The 17,981-nt window shown below is 35.7% G+C and overlaps 1 protein-coding gene across 4 annotated transcripts in view; it reads right to left on the minus strand.

The window, feature by feature from the left end:
* VPS13B (vacuolar protein sorting 13 homolog B) overlaps positions 1–17,981 on the minus strand; it is a 424,870-nt gene that overhangs the window by 54,081 nt on the left and 352,808 nt on the right. For all 4 annotated transcript variants that reach the window (XM_027692551.1, XM_027692552.1, XM_027692549.1 and 1 more), the window contains 2 exons: positions 8,743–8,939; positions 780–961 (listed from right to left, as the gene is read on the minus strand). In XM_027692551.1, coding sequence (XP_027548352.1) covers positions 780–961; positions 8,743–8,939 — 379 coding nt within the window. The remainder of the gene's footprint in view (positions 1–779; positions 962–8,742; positions 8,940–17,981) is intronic.

The raw sequence follows: 17,981 nt of genomic DNA on the forward strand, positions 1-17,981 counted from the left end.
AGACTGAGCATCTGGAATTGGAGTGCAATAGTGAGGAAAATTATGTACTGATAAAAGTAGCTGATAGACAAGAAATTATTTGCTAGTCACTGAATGTCATTTTTGGTATGATTTGATAATGAATATATTATAATACTTGCAGAAACACAAAAACTACTCACAAAGAAAGCTGTCCCTGTCAAAACTATCCAAGAAGTTTGCCCATCTTCCACAGAAAGCATTCCTGGCATTTGAAAATCAGACAATAATCTAAAGATCTCTTGGAATGTATTTGCCATTAATGCAATGACAGAAAGCACTGAACCAAACCATATGTAGCTCCAAAAGTGATCATAACTGAAATTACAGTTAAATCTGCAGTTCTCAGAACTCTTCCAAGGAATTCTTACTCAGGAGGTTGCAAAATCTTCAAATATTTTAGCAGTACTGTTAATATGCTGGAAAACGTAAAAGATCAAATTCATTCACTAAGATGGCTCAAAAGTGAAGTGGCACCTGCTGTCACTAATCAGACTATGGAAAACAGACGGCTTCTACAGTTACCCATTCCGGAGGCAGGAAGGGGGCTGATCAGCCTCACTGCCTACCGTATGTACTTTCTCAGTGCACAGAAGTCATCGGTTTTACCCTCGAGCCTGTACCACTGGTGGCTGTTTGTGATAATTTATTTCAAGAATGCTTGTTTGAATGAGGAAATGAGGACTACAGACAGCAAAAGAGTGGTTAAGCAGCATGTACAAACTATACACTTTTACTATGCTACACAAAAGAGTACATACCTGTGCCAAGTTGATCAAGATGATGGCATAGGTGGACTTCCAAATACGTAAATTGGATCACCACACTTAGTGATGGCACAAACCAAGGAGTAAAACAGGAGTCAACCCTGGTACAGGCTGCTAATGCTGTGGGGGTTACAAGCTGATCACATGCGCTTTGGGAGCCAGATTCACTTTCCGAGCTGCAGAAGGCAGATAACAAAGTAGTACTTTCAGCACTTCCAGGATTTTACCACTTTACAGTACGACTTGATCATGTTCCATGCTCATTTTCTGACACAGACAATGTCATCATTTTATTTTAACTACTGTCAGTGTCTGTACTTTTTCCAAAGCAGAACAGAACAGACAAGATTGCAATCCAACCACACTTTTATCACACTACACTTTCAATTTACAAACATTTGAACCACAACACCAACACATATTTTCAGAAAATAAAACCCTTATACACCAGGTATCTTTAATTGTTGAAATAGCTAAACAGCTGCTTTATCATTACTTAAGCTATATGAATGAGCTGCAAGTTAATCTGGTCAAGAGAATGATTTTTTTCCCCACTTGATTTTAAGAAAACCAACTTGCAACAATAAAACTACTTCTATGCATGAACCCTGTCCCTGTAAGCTTTATTTCCTTTGTTCTTCTCACTCTACAATCATAATTCAAAAAGAATCTCCAAGTGTTATAAGCTCAGCCTAGAGCCCTTTACTAGCATCTATTACAACACATTAACTACACATTTATAATGCCATGCCACTGATTTTTTTTCATAGCTGTGCTCCTAACACCATGAATTTCCAAGAATTATCTTTCAGTCTTTTGAGAGAAACTAACACTAAATCAGAATTCTATAGGTTGCTAAGACACCACTGAAGTACAAATAAACTTTCTAATTTAAGCCAAATCTATCCTTAATGTTCCTTATTCTCACTCATTTCGAAATTTGGTACTAAAGAGTTGTAGTTTAAAAGTTTAGACTTGATTCAAGAGAATTATGTCCACGTCCTCAGTCAAATAGTGTCTTTACTTTTCAAATAAAATTTAATGAAGGATGAACTAAGGTCAACTTAATATTTCTGTCAGAAAGTCATTAGCTTTTATAAAGCACCACAAATACATTTTTATTGACATTTTCAAGATATTTTAAATTCAAACAGGAGTTTAAATTTGACAATTGGCTTTTAAAAGTCTTATGCTTTCAGGACCAAATTTTTCACCATGCAATGTGTTTTACTTCAAAATTATGCACAAATATAGTAGGTACTAAAAATGTTCAGCCATGAGTGAATGGAGTTCCACAGATAGGTAAATTTATCAGGTTTTTTTTGTGGTACAGTAACTATCTAGCACAGTATTTATTTATAGAGCTTAAATCCAACTTTAGATTTGCAGACATAAAATACTTATGCAGCAGTAAAACCCAACTAAAATTAGCCAATTATCAAAGAATCATGACAGGATATTAAGAATGGACTAGGTTGGTAAATGATGAAACATGAATGACTTAATTGGAATTTTAGCTGCTTTCCTGTGCTTCTTTACTTCTTCAAATTGTCAATTTACATTCCAAAAATGGTGTTATAGGCCTTTTGAGACAGGCATCTTTGGAAATAAAATTATTCTTTGTGTTCACATGATAAAATATTTATGGGACTGGACCACAGTCAGAGAAGTGGGATGCTTTTCTTTGTTTTGCCATGGATATTTCTTAGATTGTTGGAACAAAGCATGGAAGCAAATCCGAAAGGACAAAAATTCATATGCTGATTTAGACAACCAAGTACTTTAGGCTCTATGAAACTGGTTAATTCTCTCAGAATAATGATTAATATTTAAAGATTTTTTGCTCATTGCATTTTGATTAGAAACAGAAGTTCAGGAACATACGAAATGAAAATGGAAAAATGGTAGATGGGTGCAAACAAATGCTAACCAAACTGTGAGGAACTTTAAAAAAAAGTAATTGCACTTTGATATTCTGAATTAAGACTTAATTCACATGAACAGCTGTAACACTAATTGCTGTAAAAAGGAAGGACATTTATTTCTGAAATTTGAGGTTTATTCTGAAAATATATACATCTTTTCCTCAGAAACCTATTCCTTTAGTCACCTATCACTGACTCAGCATTTTTATTTCTTTTAATATGGTTCGGAGATGCATATTTTCATAGAATTAAAAAAACAAACAAACCCCTCCAATTTTGCATTTAGTCAAATTTTAGTACCTGCTTTTTATTTATTGAGCATTTTACTGTGGTGGGACCTTTGTAATTTCTCAGTCATAACCACAATGATCACAGAGCAACATGACATGCTTGACGCAGGGGGAAATGTGGCAGGAACTTCACACTAGGGAGATAAGGTAAAGTATTTAGCCCTATTTTGCACTAGTTTTGCTGCCCCACAAACAGCAGACCAAGTGGAGGTAATACTCTCGAATTTAAAGTGTTGGGAACAAAAAGATTCAAAGCTGCTTTTTGTTTCCTCATGGAGAGTCACCTTAGAAACCAAAAAGGCTCACCACTGAAACAATTCCCTACAAAATTCTGAGTCTAGCCACGTGCTTAAAAACCTAACCAGAGAAAAACAGCAAATGAGAGTGGGACAATGTTGCTCCATGGGACAGAATTGGCGTTGCACCCTCTCTCCTGCTAGGGAGGGACAAGTGCTGGCAGTGACAGATTGAGAGGAGCAGGACAATGCTTGCTAAACCATCGTTTAGAAGGAAAAGACACTCTAAAGAGAGAAAATAACTTTCTAGAAAGCATCTGAAAAGAAATGCAACGAGGTCTCATTCATCACTCTTTTCCCATCTGCTCGGATTTCATTGAAGTGTAATTGTTTTATCTGTGAGGGGGTCAATTTGATTTTTACTCAACCAGAATTCATATTCAGAATTATAGCCCCCATGTCGTTATGAAAAAAAAATACAGTAACAGTATAAACCAGTTACAGTACATGTACTAAAAGCAGCAACCAAATTACTATTGTATTTTCTTAAAAAAACTCAACTGTAATAAAAAATTGTAATATCAAATGAACAGGTTTTAAAGAGGGACTGTAGCCACTACCATGACTCTCCGATTTTAAATTAAATCCCATTTAAATGTTTCGCATAGGTAGACTTCTGTCAGACCTGTAGCACTGCCACTTTGACCTTGCACAGAGCACAGAATGCAAAGACACAGTCCTTCATCACATGCTGTGCGCAAACAGAAGAGAAAGCAGAGTTAGCTGAAAACGCAGGGAAATTTCTATTAAGTCTTGGTAAACAACAGCAAGAGCATTAATATCAGAAGTAGATGTGATTATGAAATCAAAATTTGTGCATCAAGTGAATACATTATAAAAACACCCTCACTTTTCTCAGCTGCCTTGGAGCTGTGTGTACTGCCCATGATTTTTCACCTGCAGAGAAAAGGAACAACCAGCTTCTACTGCTTTGTGTTTGGCACAACATGCTGAGGGATGGGTGTAGCAAAACCAGAGGAAATTTTAAATAAAACTGACCTGACCAGAATTCTATTTTTTTTCAAAATCCTGGGAAATATCAGAATTTTTAAAATGGAAAATACCCATGTTTGAACTAATTACATAAGTTATGATATTCACATCATGCAAAGCAGTTCAAATTCAATATATGGCAACTGGGAGCAATGACTTAGCAGTGACCTGCATTATTCTTGTTATTTTAAGAGTGGAATATTTAAACCAAAACTGCCATTTGTGATGAAACTACAACATGGGAAAATATCCACTGGGAAGAAGAAAGAGACCACTTAACTCATTTAATTTATGACTCAAATGCTGGTCTGAACCCAAATTTTTAGAGGTCAAAATCCAGTACATCATTTACTTTGAATAAAAGCTAAAACAATTAGCAAGAAATATGATCATGATTCTTCACTTGAATTTTTAAAAAGTAGCAATTTAAGCTTATTTAAAAGTTTTGGTACTTGTTTCATGGTTTGTATGTTAAGGCATTTTCAATTACTATTTTACATTAATATGTCAGTAATTATAGAAATACTGTTCAAATTAGACAGCAGATGCATAAATATATAAAATATCTTCTAACATAACCTATTTAAACAAAAAATTATAAACCCCTCCCAACCAAACCAGGGAGGGACTTTAATGTCTCACCAACCAAACAAAGCTTTAAAAGTAATTTTGAATATGATTTTTTAGTCCTGTAACATGAAAATGCAGCCTCTAGAAATAATTTATTCTGTGACGATTTCTGTGATCATTTTCCTGTGATAAAACCCCCTACTTTAAGGTCTTGCATAAACAGTCATTTATGCCATATATGATTTATTTCATAAACACTGTCTTACATCCCCAAAGAGATGCTAAATTATTTCACTTAGGACTTCAGATTTGTTCATTCATTGATTAAACATTCGTAAATGTTCATTCAAACCTTATGCATACATGAAACAGGCTACAAATTTCTTAAAAACAAACAACATACACATATATACTATGTCCTTCACCAGATAGCTCCTTGATTTTTATACTTCCAATTCGTTCCTGATCAATCTCAGAAAGAGCTTGCATACCACAAGATTTGGATCATGACATCTTTGCACATTCCCATATTCATTACTAGTTGATATACTTCAGCCTGCCAGCTACTGGCTCAACATATCAGCTGAATCCACATCTTCTCACAAACCCTGTCGTTTTCCTGTTACATGAACCACATAAGTTTCATACTTTATAACTGATGTTAGGAATCAATAATAAAGTACTTAAAACACAAGGGATCAGCTCTCTGTTATTAATAATTAGCATATCATAGAGGTTACCACCAAAAAAAACCCTTGCAGAATTTTAAGGAAATGTTATTATTATTGAGCAGCAGCTGCATGCATATGGCAACTGTTAGAGTCTGACCCAAAATACAACATCAAACTAAGAAAATAAACTTCAACAAGACTAAGCATTTTTATGCTTTTACACAATTAATAGTGAATTAAATTTTCTAATCAATCATACAGTTGCTGCATGTAATTAATGTCAAATTATCAGGAGCCTCCAGGAAAACTGGGATTCAACTTTTATACAGCCTTTGTTTCTTGCTCTCGCAGATCCCTCAGCGTTAGAATTTGGTGGTCTAACAAGTCTGTAAGATCTCATGTTAAACATTCGTTTCAGGAACAGGTCTAACATTGAAATTTACTATGGGCATTACATGGGCAGTGTCTCTCTCAAAACCAAAAAAGTTTGTGATTTTTTTGGTCACGGTAGAATCTAGAACACATTTTAGAGTGCTTGGTGACAAGAAACTACCCATACTGGCAGCAATATGTTTGTTTGATAAAGCCAGGGTTTCAGCAAAGTTACTGCCAACATGGACTTCCTACATGCTACTAGGGGTCTAGAAAGGCTGGCCTTCTCTGCAGGTTCACAGTATCTGTCACCACCTTCTAATCAAGGCTTCCCTTTAAGAGAACATGATCCTTTGGGGCTTAATCATTACCTTAAATTTGTTCTGTAGCAGTAACTATATGCATTTCAGTGCTTGTGCACTGTCTCAAGACCTCCAGGTCAGTGACGTGACTGCCATGTTTGCTCTATCTCCAAGAAAAAGCCAGTGCGCTTCAAAAATCCTAGGTCAAAGCCTCATCTCTGAGGAACAGCTGATCTTATTCTGATTCACTCAGGAGCACTTCTGACTGGTCAGGATTAATTCTTCCTGACCGGTCCTTCCTGCAGTTGTCCTCAAGAAAGTTTGCAGTGCAGCCTTGTTTGAAGTTAGTGTAGAGAGATCAGCTTAAATTTCTATCATAGAACCATAGAACAGGTTGGGTTGGAAGGGACCTTAAAGACCACAGTTCCAACTGCCCTCCCGTGCATGGGCAGGACACCTTAACTAGACCAGGTTGCTCAAAGGCCCATCCAGTCTGGACTTGAACACCTCCAGGGATGGGACATACATAACTTCTCTGGGCAACCTTCTTCCAGCGCCTCACTACTCTCTGAGTAAAGAATTTCTTCCTAATATCTAATCTAAACCTGCCATCTTTCAGTTCAAATCTATTCCCCCTTCTCCTATCACTACATGTCTCTGTAAGAAGTCCCTTTCCAGCTTTGTATAGGTTCTGGAAGGCTGGTCTAAGATCTCGCCAGAGCCTTCTCTTCCTCAGGATGAACAACCCCAGGTCTCTGCCTGTCCTTACAGAAGAGGTGCTTCAGCTCTCTGATCATCTTCGTGGCCCTCCCACCAGGAGGCCCACATCCTTCTTACATTTGGGGCCCCAAGAGCTAGAGCAGTATTCCACTATGCCTCCAAACTGAAAACACTGCTGAGGCAGGGAATAGAACTTTTTCTCTTCTCTGATTGAAATCAGAGGTTTTCCTTGTCTATCCCATAGGTTTCTGGTTTCTGGAGTTTACCCTGACCTACACAAATCTTTAAATTTCCAGTCTACTGTTAGTTCATGTAGGTGTAAACTACACTTCTTAAAACTATTATAAATTCCCCAGGCCACCAAAGGTATCAAGACTACTGATTCTGCAGTCTCTGTACAGGTAGGTGGCAGTTTAAGGTACGTTCCCTTGACTTCCCTCTTTCTCTTCTGTTTATTTACCTTCAAATGCTTCAGTAGTGCAGTGCATGCTTTTTGCTACCTTATTCCCTCTCCTACTATCCCTCTGCAGTGAACTGCAAATGCTTCAGTTTAATTTCTGTTCTTTTTGAACAGTTACAGCTCATTAGTTTATCAGAGCTCCCTGAATGAAACATTGCATACAGTGATAAACTCTACTCAAGCAGAAAACAATAAACACGATTACAGTGCTAAATGCCTTAATGAAAAAAAATCTACTAAATTTCACTACATCATTTCCAGTTCCCACCGAGTTCACATTTCTGTGGTGTTAAGCTGACCAGGAAGGCAATTCTGCCAGGGTCCCACATTCAGTGGAATTAACCTTGTCTAAAACACTTAACTTCTCAATGATGAAAATGCATTCTTTCACAATTAACATCAAGAAATCATTTCCAACCTGATACTATTAATGGAAACCAGATGTTAAATTTTCTTCATTAATTTTGTAAGCCATGGTCTTATTCCCTGATTTTTGTGAATTCTGTAGCTTCGTGCAACGTGTATGTGGATGCTACATACTCATTCAAGCATGTGTTCATACACAAGCAGCAAGAATCAGCAAATACCAATAATCCAACAGAGTAATTTTGGCTTTTCTGCTCTAAATATAAAATATTAAGAAGGTCTTTGAAAGCAATTCCACTTCTATTTCTGGAGAGAATTTGTACTTATTTTTTCTTACTCTACATATTAACCAAAATGGAATAAATGCAAATAGAGTGAATATCTGTCACTGCACACTGATTCCAGCTGCAAACACAATGTAAAATGGATCTCCAGTGTTTGAAGACACCAATTAATTTTTTTTTACTGTTAGCATAGTAAGCAAACTGTGTGAATAATAATAATGTAATGCTCTTGAAATACTAAAGTTTTGTACAATATATTTAAAATAGACACTTGGATTATTTTAGTCATTGACTTGCACTGAGGAGAGAATAAGGTGATGTATGAGCATTGCATGGAAGAAGAATGTTTACTACTACATTATAGAATGGATTGTGTCTCAGCCTTCTTTTGTTAATTAGCTAATTTTACTGCCTTGTGCAGTTAAGAGGTTTCAGGATATGACCTGTTTGTCTCCACTTTTCAGCAATCCTTGTATTCAGAAAATGTATGGCTATGATGATGCCAGGCTGCCTATAAACCTAAAGGAAGCTCTTTTTTGTGCACACTCCATGCCCTTGTGTGAAGGTGAATGACAGTCTGAAGCTCACGTAAGACTAACTACCCTTATCACATATGAAAGCAGTATCTTATTTCCTAAGTCTCTTGAAATAGATCTCTCAAGAGGGTAGCATTTAGATGCCTCTTTTTCCCTCCTCCTTTAAAATTACCTTTGGTCATCGGCCACATTCTGGCTGTTATTCAGGACAATCCTCCAAAGGTCGGAGGCGATGAGCTCTTTCTGATCATTCACCAGGTTGATACTGGGCAGCTGCAGTTCACAGACTTTGCTTTCTGATAGACTGAATTCCCGGAATGCAACAAATGATTTCTGAAGCTCATCCCAGTACTCCAAACTGCAAGGAATCTGTGACAAAAGGGAGAAGGCATAATTAATTTATACTCAAGTGCAAATATAATAGTTTTCCTGTAAACACTAAAAGAGTAAAACTAACTAAACTAAATAAAAGTAAATTGCCATATAGAAAATCAGAACTGTAACCATTACTGAGATCCTGTGCTGTCTGGACTTAAAATGCTTTTAGAACATCATTGGAGACTAACTTTTCTAACTAATTTCCAACTAATTCCAACTTCCTCTGGACAAAAATAGCTGCTTGTTCCACAGTACCCATGAATAACAAAGACAATTCAACTAATTATTATTTGTATTATGCAGCCAAAAAATCCATCAGATGTCTTCACATTGTGGTATCAAAGACATTCAAGTCACTATTAATTTTTTCTGGAACTTGTTGTTTTAGTTTTATTATATAACAAAACATAAATTTATTAAAATAATCAATGATGCAGAGAAAAAAATGTGATAGACAGCACAATGCGTTGTTGGGGGTCAACACATTACTGAAAATCCTGGGTGAAATAATGAAGTACTTGTAATCACATGATCTTTTTTTTCAAGGAATATTTGTTATTTAGACTAACAAATGCAAATCAAACCCAGTAAATACATAGTAGCTTCTGTTTAGTCACATCCCTAACTTTAAATCTGTAAATAATCCACTTGGATTATTTCTGGATGCACCAATGAACTCGAGAAAATGTTATTAGATACATTTCTAAAGACAAAAGAAAACCATCTTTAATAAAAGTATAGACTTTAAAGGGTTGTGTCCTAGACCTCTTTTTTTTTTGGTAATAGCATGAAAATGAATGAGACTATGAATTTAAAACAAATTCAAACTCAGCTATGAAGATTTTAGAATTAAGATATTGAAATCCACAGTTATGACAGTTGTACAGGCTCAAGAACTACTAAAAGTCAAGCTGACATAAAACAATTAGTAAGAAAAAATTTACACATATATACTATTACCTTTTTCATCTCTGTGTGTCTGTGTATAGACATGCATACATAAATAACCAGGAAAAAAAGTAAGAATGTGGCAGAGATGCAAGCAAATCTAGGAAAAGTTCTGTAAGTTATCTTCCTTGTCCAGCAAAGATTATAATGCACATGGAGGTGACAGCAGGCTGATTAATTAACAGGAATGAAGGTTAAGAAGAAAAATTCAGGGAGCTCAATGGTTCAAGCTGGGGAGGGCAAAGGAACATAAATAATCACCAAAGAATTCTGGAGGACTTAACATGTGGAACCACAGAGCCTGAAAGGTGGATTTTTACTATATCTGTCAAGTCACAATGACTGAAAAAATCCACCACAGTCACTAAAATTTTTTTTAGTTTAAAAGGTAGGAAAAAAAATTATCTAATAACTGACAACAAAACTCTGACACCAGTAATGTATATATCACAGCGCACCACAGCAATATCAATCTGGAGAGCTGCTTTAATTTTAAAGACTAGAGTCTGAGAGAAAGGGATTGATTTAACATCAAAAACCATGTCATATGCATAAAGACAACACATTTGTTTATAAGTTACATACCGAATTGGAAATGGTGAAGATACATAAATGTCAGCCAGAAAATTATGAGGCGGTATGAAGATGACTAGAAAAAGCGAATGCCATCCTGAGAGACACCAGGTGAGATATTTCCAAAAGCAAGGGACAATTATTAATTGACTTGTATAATACACCGGTGGGGACTCATCTGGAATATGGCATACATTTCCATTTTTTCACCTTTAAACTGTATTAATTCCTGCTGTGGAGAGTTGATGACTAAATGAAATAAAACAATAGGAACATAATTGCTCCACCCAGACACCTCACAAAAGAAACAGTTAATACAGGAAAGGTCTTTAGAAACTATGGGTCAAAATTGAGGTTGCTCTATGAATAAAATGTAAGGCTAGAAACCACACAGAAAAAGATGGAAAGGTTCAAGGACAGACTTGGTGCTCATGACAGCTGCTTTTAAAAGCTTGGTTTGTTAATAAGATGGAGAAAATAACAAGCATTGCCCAATGGGAGGAGGCTGGGCTTGATCTTTGCTGGTTCTGTGTTGCTAACTGTACAATAGTGCTGTGCACAACATCAGCAATAAGAAATATCATATTATTGCATTTATGGGCATATTTCAAAGTCACACTAAATTGATTCTTTTTGCTCTCAGTGTCACTATAGAATTTTAGATATTTTCAGAACCTTCCAATGTTGAATTATTTGAAAGTTTAATGGATGTGGGCAAACACTCAACATTGCTACACTGCCACATCCGTGTTCCTACCCTTCAATTATGGATACCTCCAAGAAACTCCCCTATGTTGATGATGAACACATAAAGAGCAACTTCCGTCATCTGCTATCTTTCGTACAACATTGTGGAGCCATTCACACTCCCATATCTCTTTTTTTAAACCTCCACAGTCTCTACTGGCAATAAAAAATTTGATTTTTTAAAAAAATATTACAATACTTGGCATATTTTCTATATCATAAAGTCTTGGAATGATATAATTACAAAAGGATCTGTATAATTTTTGACAAAAGGCTGTGGTCTTTCATGGTTGCATAGGTAATTCTACATACTGCAGCATTTATTTCTGCATACTTTTAAATCTTAGTCCTTAAAATACTTTGAGATTCTTTCAGGAACCTGATTCAATCTTTTCAATCTTTTCTTATCCATGTTGTTGAGTAACATGTGTGCAACAAAAGTCTCACAAAGCTATCATGTTGTTTAGAATATTTATTTCTCTAACATTACATCTCAAAATAAAACTCTCTTTAAATATGCAAGTCTCCCTTATGAAAATCTCACAAAATTGGATTAGAATGGCAAGTAATGGGCATTTTAAGAGAAGCTAAGCAAGACGATGAATTCTATTCCCACTAAGATTAATGTGCTGGAAGAACAAGTTAAAGAGCACAATAATGGAATTTCCTAAGTGGCACTACAATATGAAAGCCATAAAACTATCAGTAAGGCAAGGGGAAAGTAATATAGAGAGATTGAAAATAAAGATTTAAAAAAAGGCAGAGCAAAACTTGAAAAAATCCAAACCCGATTTCAAATATACTCTTAAAAAAGAAAGTAGGTACGTCAATATTTCCACCCACTCAGTAGGTAGTGAATATATTGAAATTTATTGTGAGGAAAAGATTGCAAAATAAAATTATCAAAGCAATTATTATGCCATAAAAAAGTAATAACTCTTCTTCAGGTTCTGGTATAAACTTAATGCAGTGGAAATTCCATCTGAACATGAGGAAGAACTTTACCGTGCAGGTGATGGTGCACTGAACAGGTTGCCCAGAGAGGTTGTGGAGTCTCCCTCATCGGAGATATTCAAGAACCATCTGGATGCAATCCTGTGCAACGTGCTCTAGGATGGCCCTGTTTGAGCAGGGAGGTTGGACCAGATGATCCACTGTGGTCCCTTCCACTGTGACACATTCTGTGATTCTGTATGCTACATGCCAAACACTTTAAAGTGAATTATGAAAAATTTGGAAAGGCACAGGAATGATTGCTGAACTCAGCAGTATGAGTAGCCAAAACAAAAAAAAATTGCCTAACAATTAAAGCAGACTTTTAAGCAAGTTGAAAAGATTATTCCTCTTCATTTTTGTTTACAATTTTTTTCTAAATATCTTGTAATATGTCAAGAAAGTGCAAGAGAGTATGCTTCAAGGTGTCATCTGCATATTAGAAGTAAAAGGTCAATGACACACTTCATGTGACTGCTTGTAAAAAATACAGCTCAAGCTTTGGGACTACACAAACTGTAAGCTTTCTAGTTGAAGCTTGCAAAAGACTTAGTTGACTTAGAATCTTTGATTCCTACATATCTAGCTTTATTTGTTCTAGGGGGTTTATTACTAATGCCTGATCTGGATAAGTTTAAGGAAAGATGGTAGCTCTGGGCAATACTAGCTGCCAAAAACAATAATTGTGAAACTCTGGAAATGAGCTGTAATGCCAGAACTGAGTCATAAGCAGTGGGAATAAGTGAATTAGCTGCAACAAAAAATCCCCCATATGTTGAATTAAATATGGTACTTTTACCTTAAAATATTTGAATAAAAACTAAGCTACAATTCAGATAATTGTTACCTCTTAGAAAATGTGACCACTAAGGCTGCCTCTGTAAAAACAACCACTAACAAAGCATATTTAAATTTTTTGCTAAACAGCAAGCATGCATCTTCAGCAGACACTTTCCTGCAACTTTTTTCTTCTTCCCTAGCTCTCAAAGATAGTTTTAAATGCGATATTTTATTCACCTGTCACTTATGTGTGCATAAAATTATTATTTAATTTTAAACTCAGATTGAATCAGAAATCTCCAAGCTCTGTTTTGTAAGAAAACCACATACTATGGTGCAAACACTTATTTAGAAGGATGATTATGGCAATAGAGAGCAAAACGGTTGTCAAATGCTTTTTTTTCAGCAGCATAAACAACAGAGATTAGAAGCAGAAATGAAAAGCTGCATGAAAACAGTCTAAACTCTAAGTAGAGAAATTAAAGGTTCATTCTTTTTCTTTTTACTGCTGTGGACTATAGACATTTTGGGTTTGAAAATAGCATGGCACTGATTGGAAGAAGAAGGAAAACGGTGTATTGGCAAATTCTGACTGGAAGAAAATCAGCTGTCTCCACATGACAATTCCAGTCCTGCTTCCTGCAATTACAGGACACAAACAACTCATTGGAAATAGGTGCCTTGGAGCAGAAATCTTTGGAGTGGATTCATGTTTTCTCTGAAGCTCTCATTTCACTCTATATTACACTAACACATACGAGAAACACATACAAGCTAAAATCTCTATCATACACATTTCGCAAACACCACTCTGAAAAAACAAGAAACTTGAAAACCCTCTTAAAAATCTGCATCCCTCAAGTAATTTCCTTCACACTTGTTAACCTATCAGCAAGACAGTATTAATGTTAGTAACCGACATGAAGTACTCCCATGAAGGCACTACAATGTGATAGCTTGCGGTTTTCCTCATTCATCATATCTGTGTCACACATTATCTGTATTAGAATAATTTAATTCCTATTTGGAAACCAGGGGTTAAGAAATGCTACAGAATCTGTTCATGGTATGTTACATATTAATATTTTCATCCCTGTGTTGAAGAGATGGATACTTATTCCCACTTGCAGTTATGTCTAATAATAAGACACAAGAGGAGAGAAATGACTGTTGACCTGTACATGCTTTTTAAAGGATTTCATGACTACAACATGCTTCTAGATTTTCCTGTGAGCTGATGTTAATCTCCCAGCTTCAGGCTACTTGGTTAATTTGGACTTGAAAGGCTCTGGGTGCACACCACTTAATCTGTGTACAGAGCTGAGCTCTCTAGCTGAGCAGAGAGACAACACAAGTGGACTTCCACAACCTGTCATGTTACCATAAATGATCATACCTATGTTGTCAGAATGCTAACAGGTCTCAGACACAGACATGATTTCCAAGTAGGAAAGAAGTGATTGAAGTATCTCCATTTCTTAGCTAATCCCATCTTTTTCAGACATCTTTTTTGTCTCTAGGAAAAAGCTACAGCTATCAGTCTACTTCTTTGAGGTTGTTGAATGAAGGCTGTATAGAAGTATTTTTGCTTTACTGCTTAAACAATAAATAATTAACTTTTAATTGTACACATTGAGATTTCTTAGGCTGCAAAATATATATTGGCCAGCTGAGAAAGAAAGATAATATCAGCTGGTTTACAGGATGTATCTAATGTCATTTTCTGTGATGCTTCCTTTTGATCCACGTATTTTCTAGAAAATAAGCTTTTACAGAAGAAATATTCATTTCTGGAGTCTCAGTTCCACAGATCGTGGGCGCTTCCTCTTGGAAATTAATCTATTCTTGTTCCAGAAACAACTAAGAAACAACAAGAAATGCACACAGAAGACAGGAAGCGCGCGTGTTTCATCTTCTCCAAGGAAGGCCACCTCAGTGAATGAGGCAGAATACAACATAAACTAGCACTTTGACTCAGACACCAACCCATGCTGAGATTTTAACTTCAGCTTCCTGAGCATGAATAAACTGATTGCTATTCTGTTATTAGGATATTTTACTGTTTTAGGGCCAATTGCCTTAAAAACACAATTCTCTCATTAAGTGAACAGAAGTTGCAGTAGCAGGAAATAAAAAGCTTTATCCAGATTTTTACTAGGGAAAAATTCTTGGCAATAACTACCAGGAACATTAGTACTAAATTTGATTTTGAAGTATTATTTATAGCAAAAGAACCCTGTATAAAAATACGCTATATAGAAAATATGCTCAAAAGAAAAATAATATTAAATAGAACAAAACCTTTGTAATATGCCTATTCACACGACATACACAAGTCAATCTGACTGTTGGAACACCATTTTGGACAACTGTAAGATACTTCATCATCCACATTCCCTTTTATCTTGTGTGGTTGATTTTGTGAAATCATGCTACAAACCACTGGATAACATTTTTTAACCTTCCTTAGGGCTAAGATGGTATCATATCAGTGTGGAAAACACTCACTGGGCACAGCTACAGAGCACCAATTTTCCCATTTCGTGGAGGAAAAAAACCCCACAAAAACCCAAACAAATGAAATAAAAGTGGTGGTTTACAGTATAGCCTAGTATTAGTAGTGTTAGGATTAGCAGTACTACTAGGATTAAAAGCATTCTAGTTGTACAAAGTATTTGCTGTCCCCCCCAGCTCAATCTCCTTTGTATATTCACTATGGTTTTCTGTATATGGATGCCAGTTTAAATGTTACATACTTGCATATTTCAGGAAGTAAGAGTTATTTCACTATGGTGCACTCTCGATTTTCAAGGCTCAGGAATAATCAGACAACCCAATTGGAGATGTTGTTCAAAATTAAGCCATATAATTTCTTCAAAGAATTGCTCGCTTCTCTTTGAATTTGGTTTAACAAATTTGGTCCTAAAGCTAGGACCTTTAAATTACAACTACTCACTTTAAAATTGAATATGTAATATCTGCTTAATTTAATTTTTTCCCCTATCTACACTGAGGTCTTTGGCTGAATAGCAAAAATAACTACTATTTTGGTTTCTGAGTAATAATATATACTTCGGCTCTTTCAACTCCATTTAACATATATATTTATGTTCCTATTAGCATATTTATTTAATTTTATTTAATTTTACATCTGTCCTGCAGTTTCTAAAATAAGTATCAAATACAGTTATAATAAAGAGATGTGGAAGAAAACTCTTGCCTTCTGAGATAAATTGTTCTTTAAAAATACATAACTGCCTTTTAGCTGACTTTGGAAAAAAGCTTCTATACATCTTCAACTAATAGAAGCTATAAAAAACCTTTTGTAATATTGGAACCAGTTGAGAAACCACAAGTATTCAAATGCAGGAAATCATGATTTTATAACATTTTAATGTGATCTACTCTTGGGAAACAAAGTTAACCAAGCCCTATTTCTGTACAGGAAATATTCCACTGCACAGTTGTAATACATTGTGGTGAGGGGTACAGCTGCAATTTTTTCACCTGTAATGCCCCACTGGTATTGTGGCTTACTGAATTGCATCAAGATTGCCTTCCTGTCCGGAAAGCCCTCTAAGTACAAACAAGACTCTAAGCCCAGGTTTTATTTTCCCTTGGTATCAGAATATGGTAATTTAAGAGCCCTGAGAAATGCTTTTTAACCTTTTAGAAGAAATATGTAGCATTCTTTTATTAGGAACTATGTTCTTTGCCTTTTTAAAACAACATGTGACTAACTTATCAATTTATCAGGCTAGCAGGTTCAGAGCAAATGCAGGTGCGTGGAGTAAAGTAATCTGTCACAGATACTGGCTTTCTTCATCATGGAAAAATTACTCTAAAGACACTAACAGCTTTTGTTAAAGCACAGAATAGTGCTATGCTCTAACTGAGATTTCTGCAGGACTTTAAACAGGAAAATTATGTACTGCTAAGTTCAAACTTTTCTACTAATTGTCATTCATCTTGAGACTGAGTTTATGTGATGATCGCTTGCTTTTTGAATAGCAAAACCAACAATTTACTTTATTTACTTAAATTAATTAGGTCTTAATTTATTGTTGCAAGTATTCAGAAACAAAAGTATACAGATAGGAGATCATACATTAGGGACTTACCTATTTCTTGTAAAACCCCTTATTCTCTCTTTCTGATACAGGAACTATCTTGTGCATTTAATTTAAGGTTTTTAATTTTCTAGGCTTTAGTATCTATTAATAATATAAACATTATGCCATTGAAATGTAGCTCCCTCTGGGATTGAGAGTAGCAGCCTATTAATACATAAAGTAGTTTGTAATTTTCAGTATATGGGCTATTTTGACCACATATTCTCACCACAGTAAAGCCTGACTCCTACAAGAAGTACAAGATAAGTGTTCAGCCGGAAGGACTTGGGTTTGCAAAATTCCATAAATCAGAGTTATAAAATCTGAAAAGTACAGAACACGAGGAGAGTGTAAATCTGTCATTAAGATAATCTGATGGTTTCGTCAGTCCTCTGGCACCCGGTAGAATTTTCACTGGCTCAGTAACCCCAAAGGGTAAATTTCAGTATGATGCACAAGCAAATTATGCACAACTTCCATTAACATTCCCAGCAAGTTACGCTTAACTCCCTGCAGACTGCACAGAAACTCTAGGCCAAACGATACAGTCTCATCTCAATGCAGTGAACACTAAGATCACACGGCAAAATAATTACGATTATACACACACAAAACAGTAACAAAATAGTAAAGTCTGACATAATCCTAGTCTCAGGCAAGGAAGTTCACAAATAATGTTTAAAGTTGGAATTCCTAGAGAGAATGGGCTCTGTTTCAACATCTGCTTAAGACTCACGGTGTAACTCTCCAACTTCTTTAGCTCCTACTTCCTTCCTTGCAAGAAAATGAAGACGATTCTTACAATTAATAGTCAGTGTCTTAACTTTGGAAAACATGTGCGAAACTCTTCCCAGCATCAGAAAACATGCTTGCACCTGGA

The sequence above is a fragment of the Neopelma chrysocephalum genome, unplaced genomic scaffold (genome assembly GCF_003984885.1).
Source record: "Neopelma chrysocephalum unplaced genomic scaffold, ASM398488v2 Primary Assembly neopelma1_86, whole genome shotgun sequence".
NCBI classification, from domain to species: domain Eukaryota; kingdom Metazoa; phylum Chordata; class Aves; order Passeriformes; family Pipridae; genus Neopelma; species Neopelma chrysocephalum.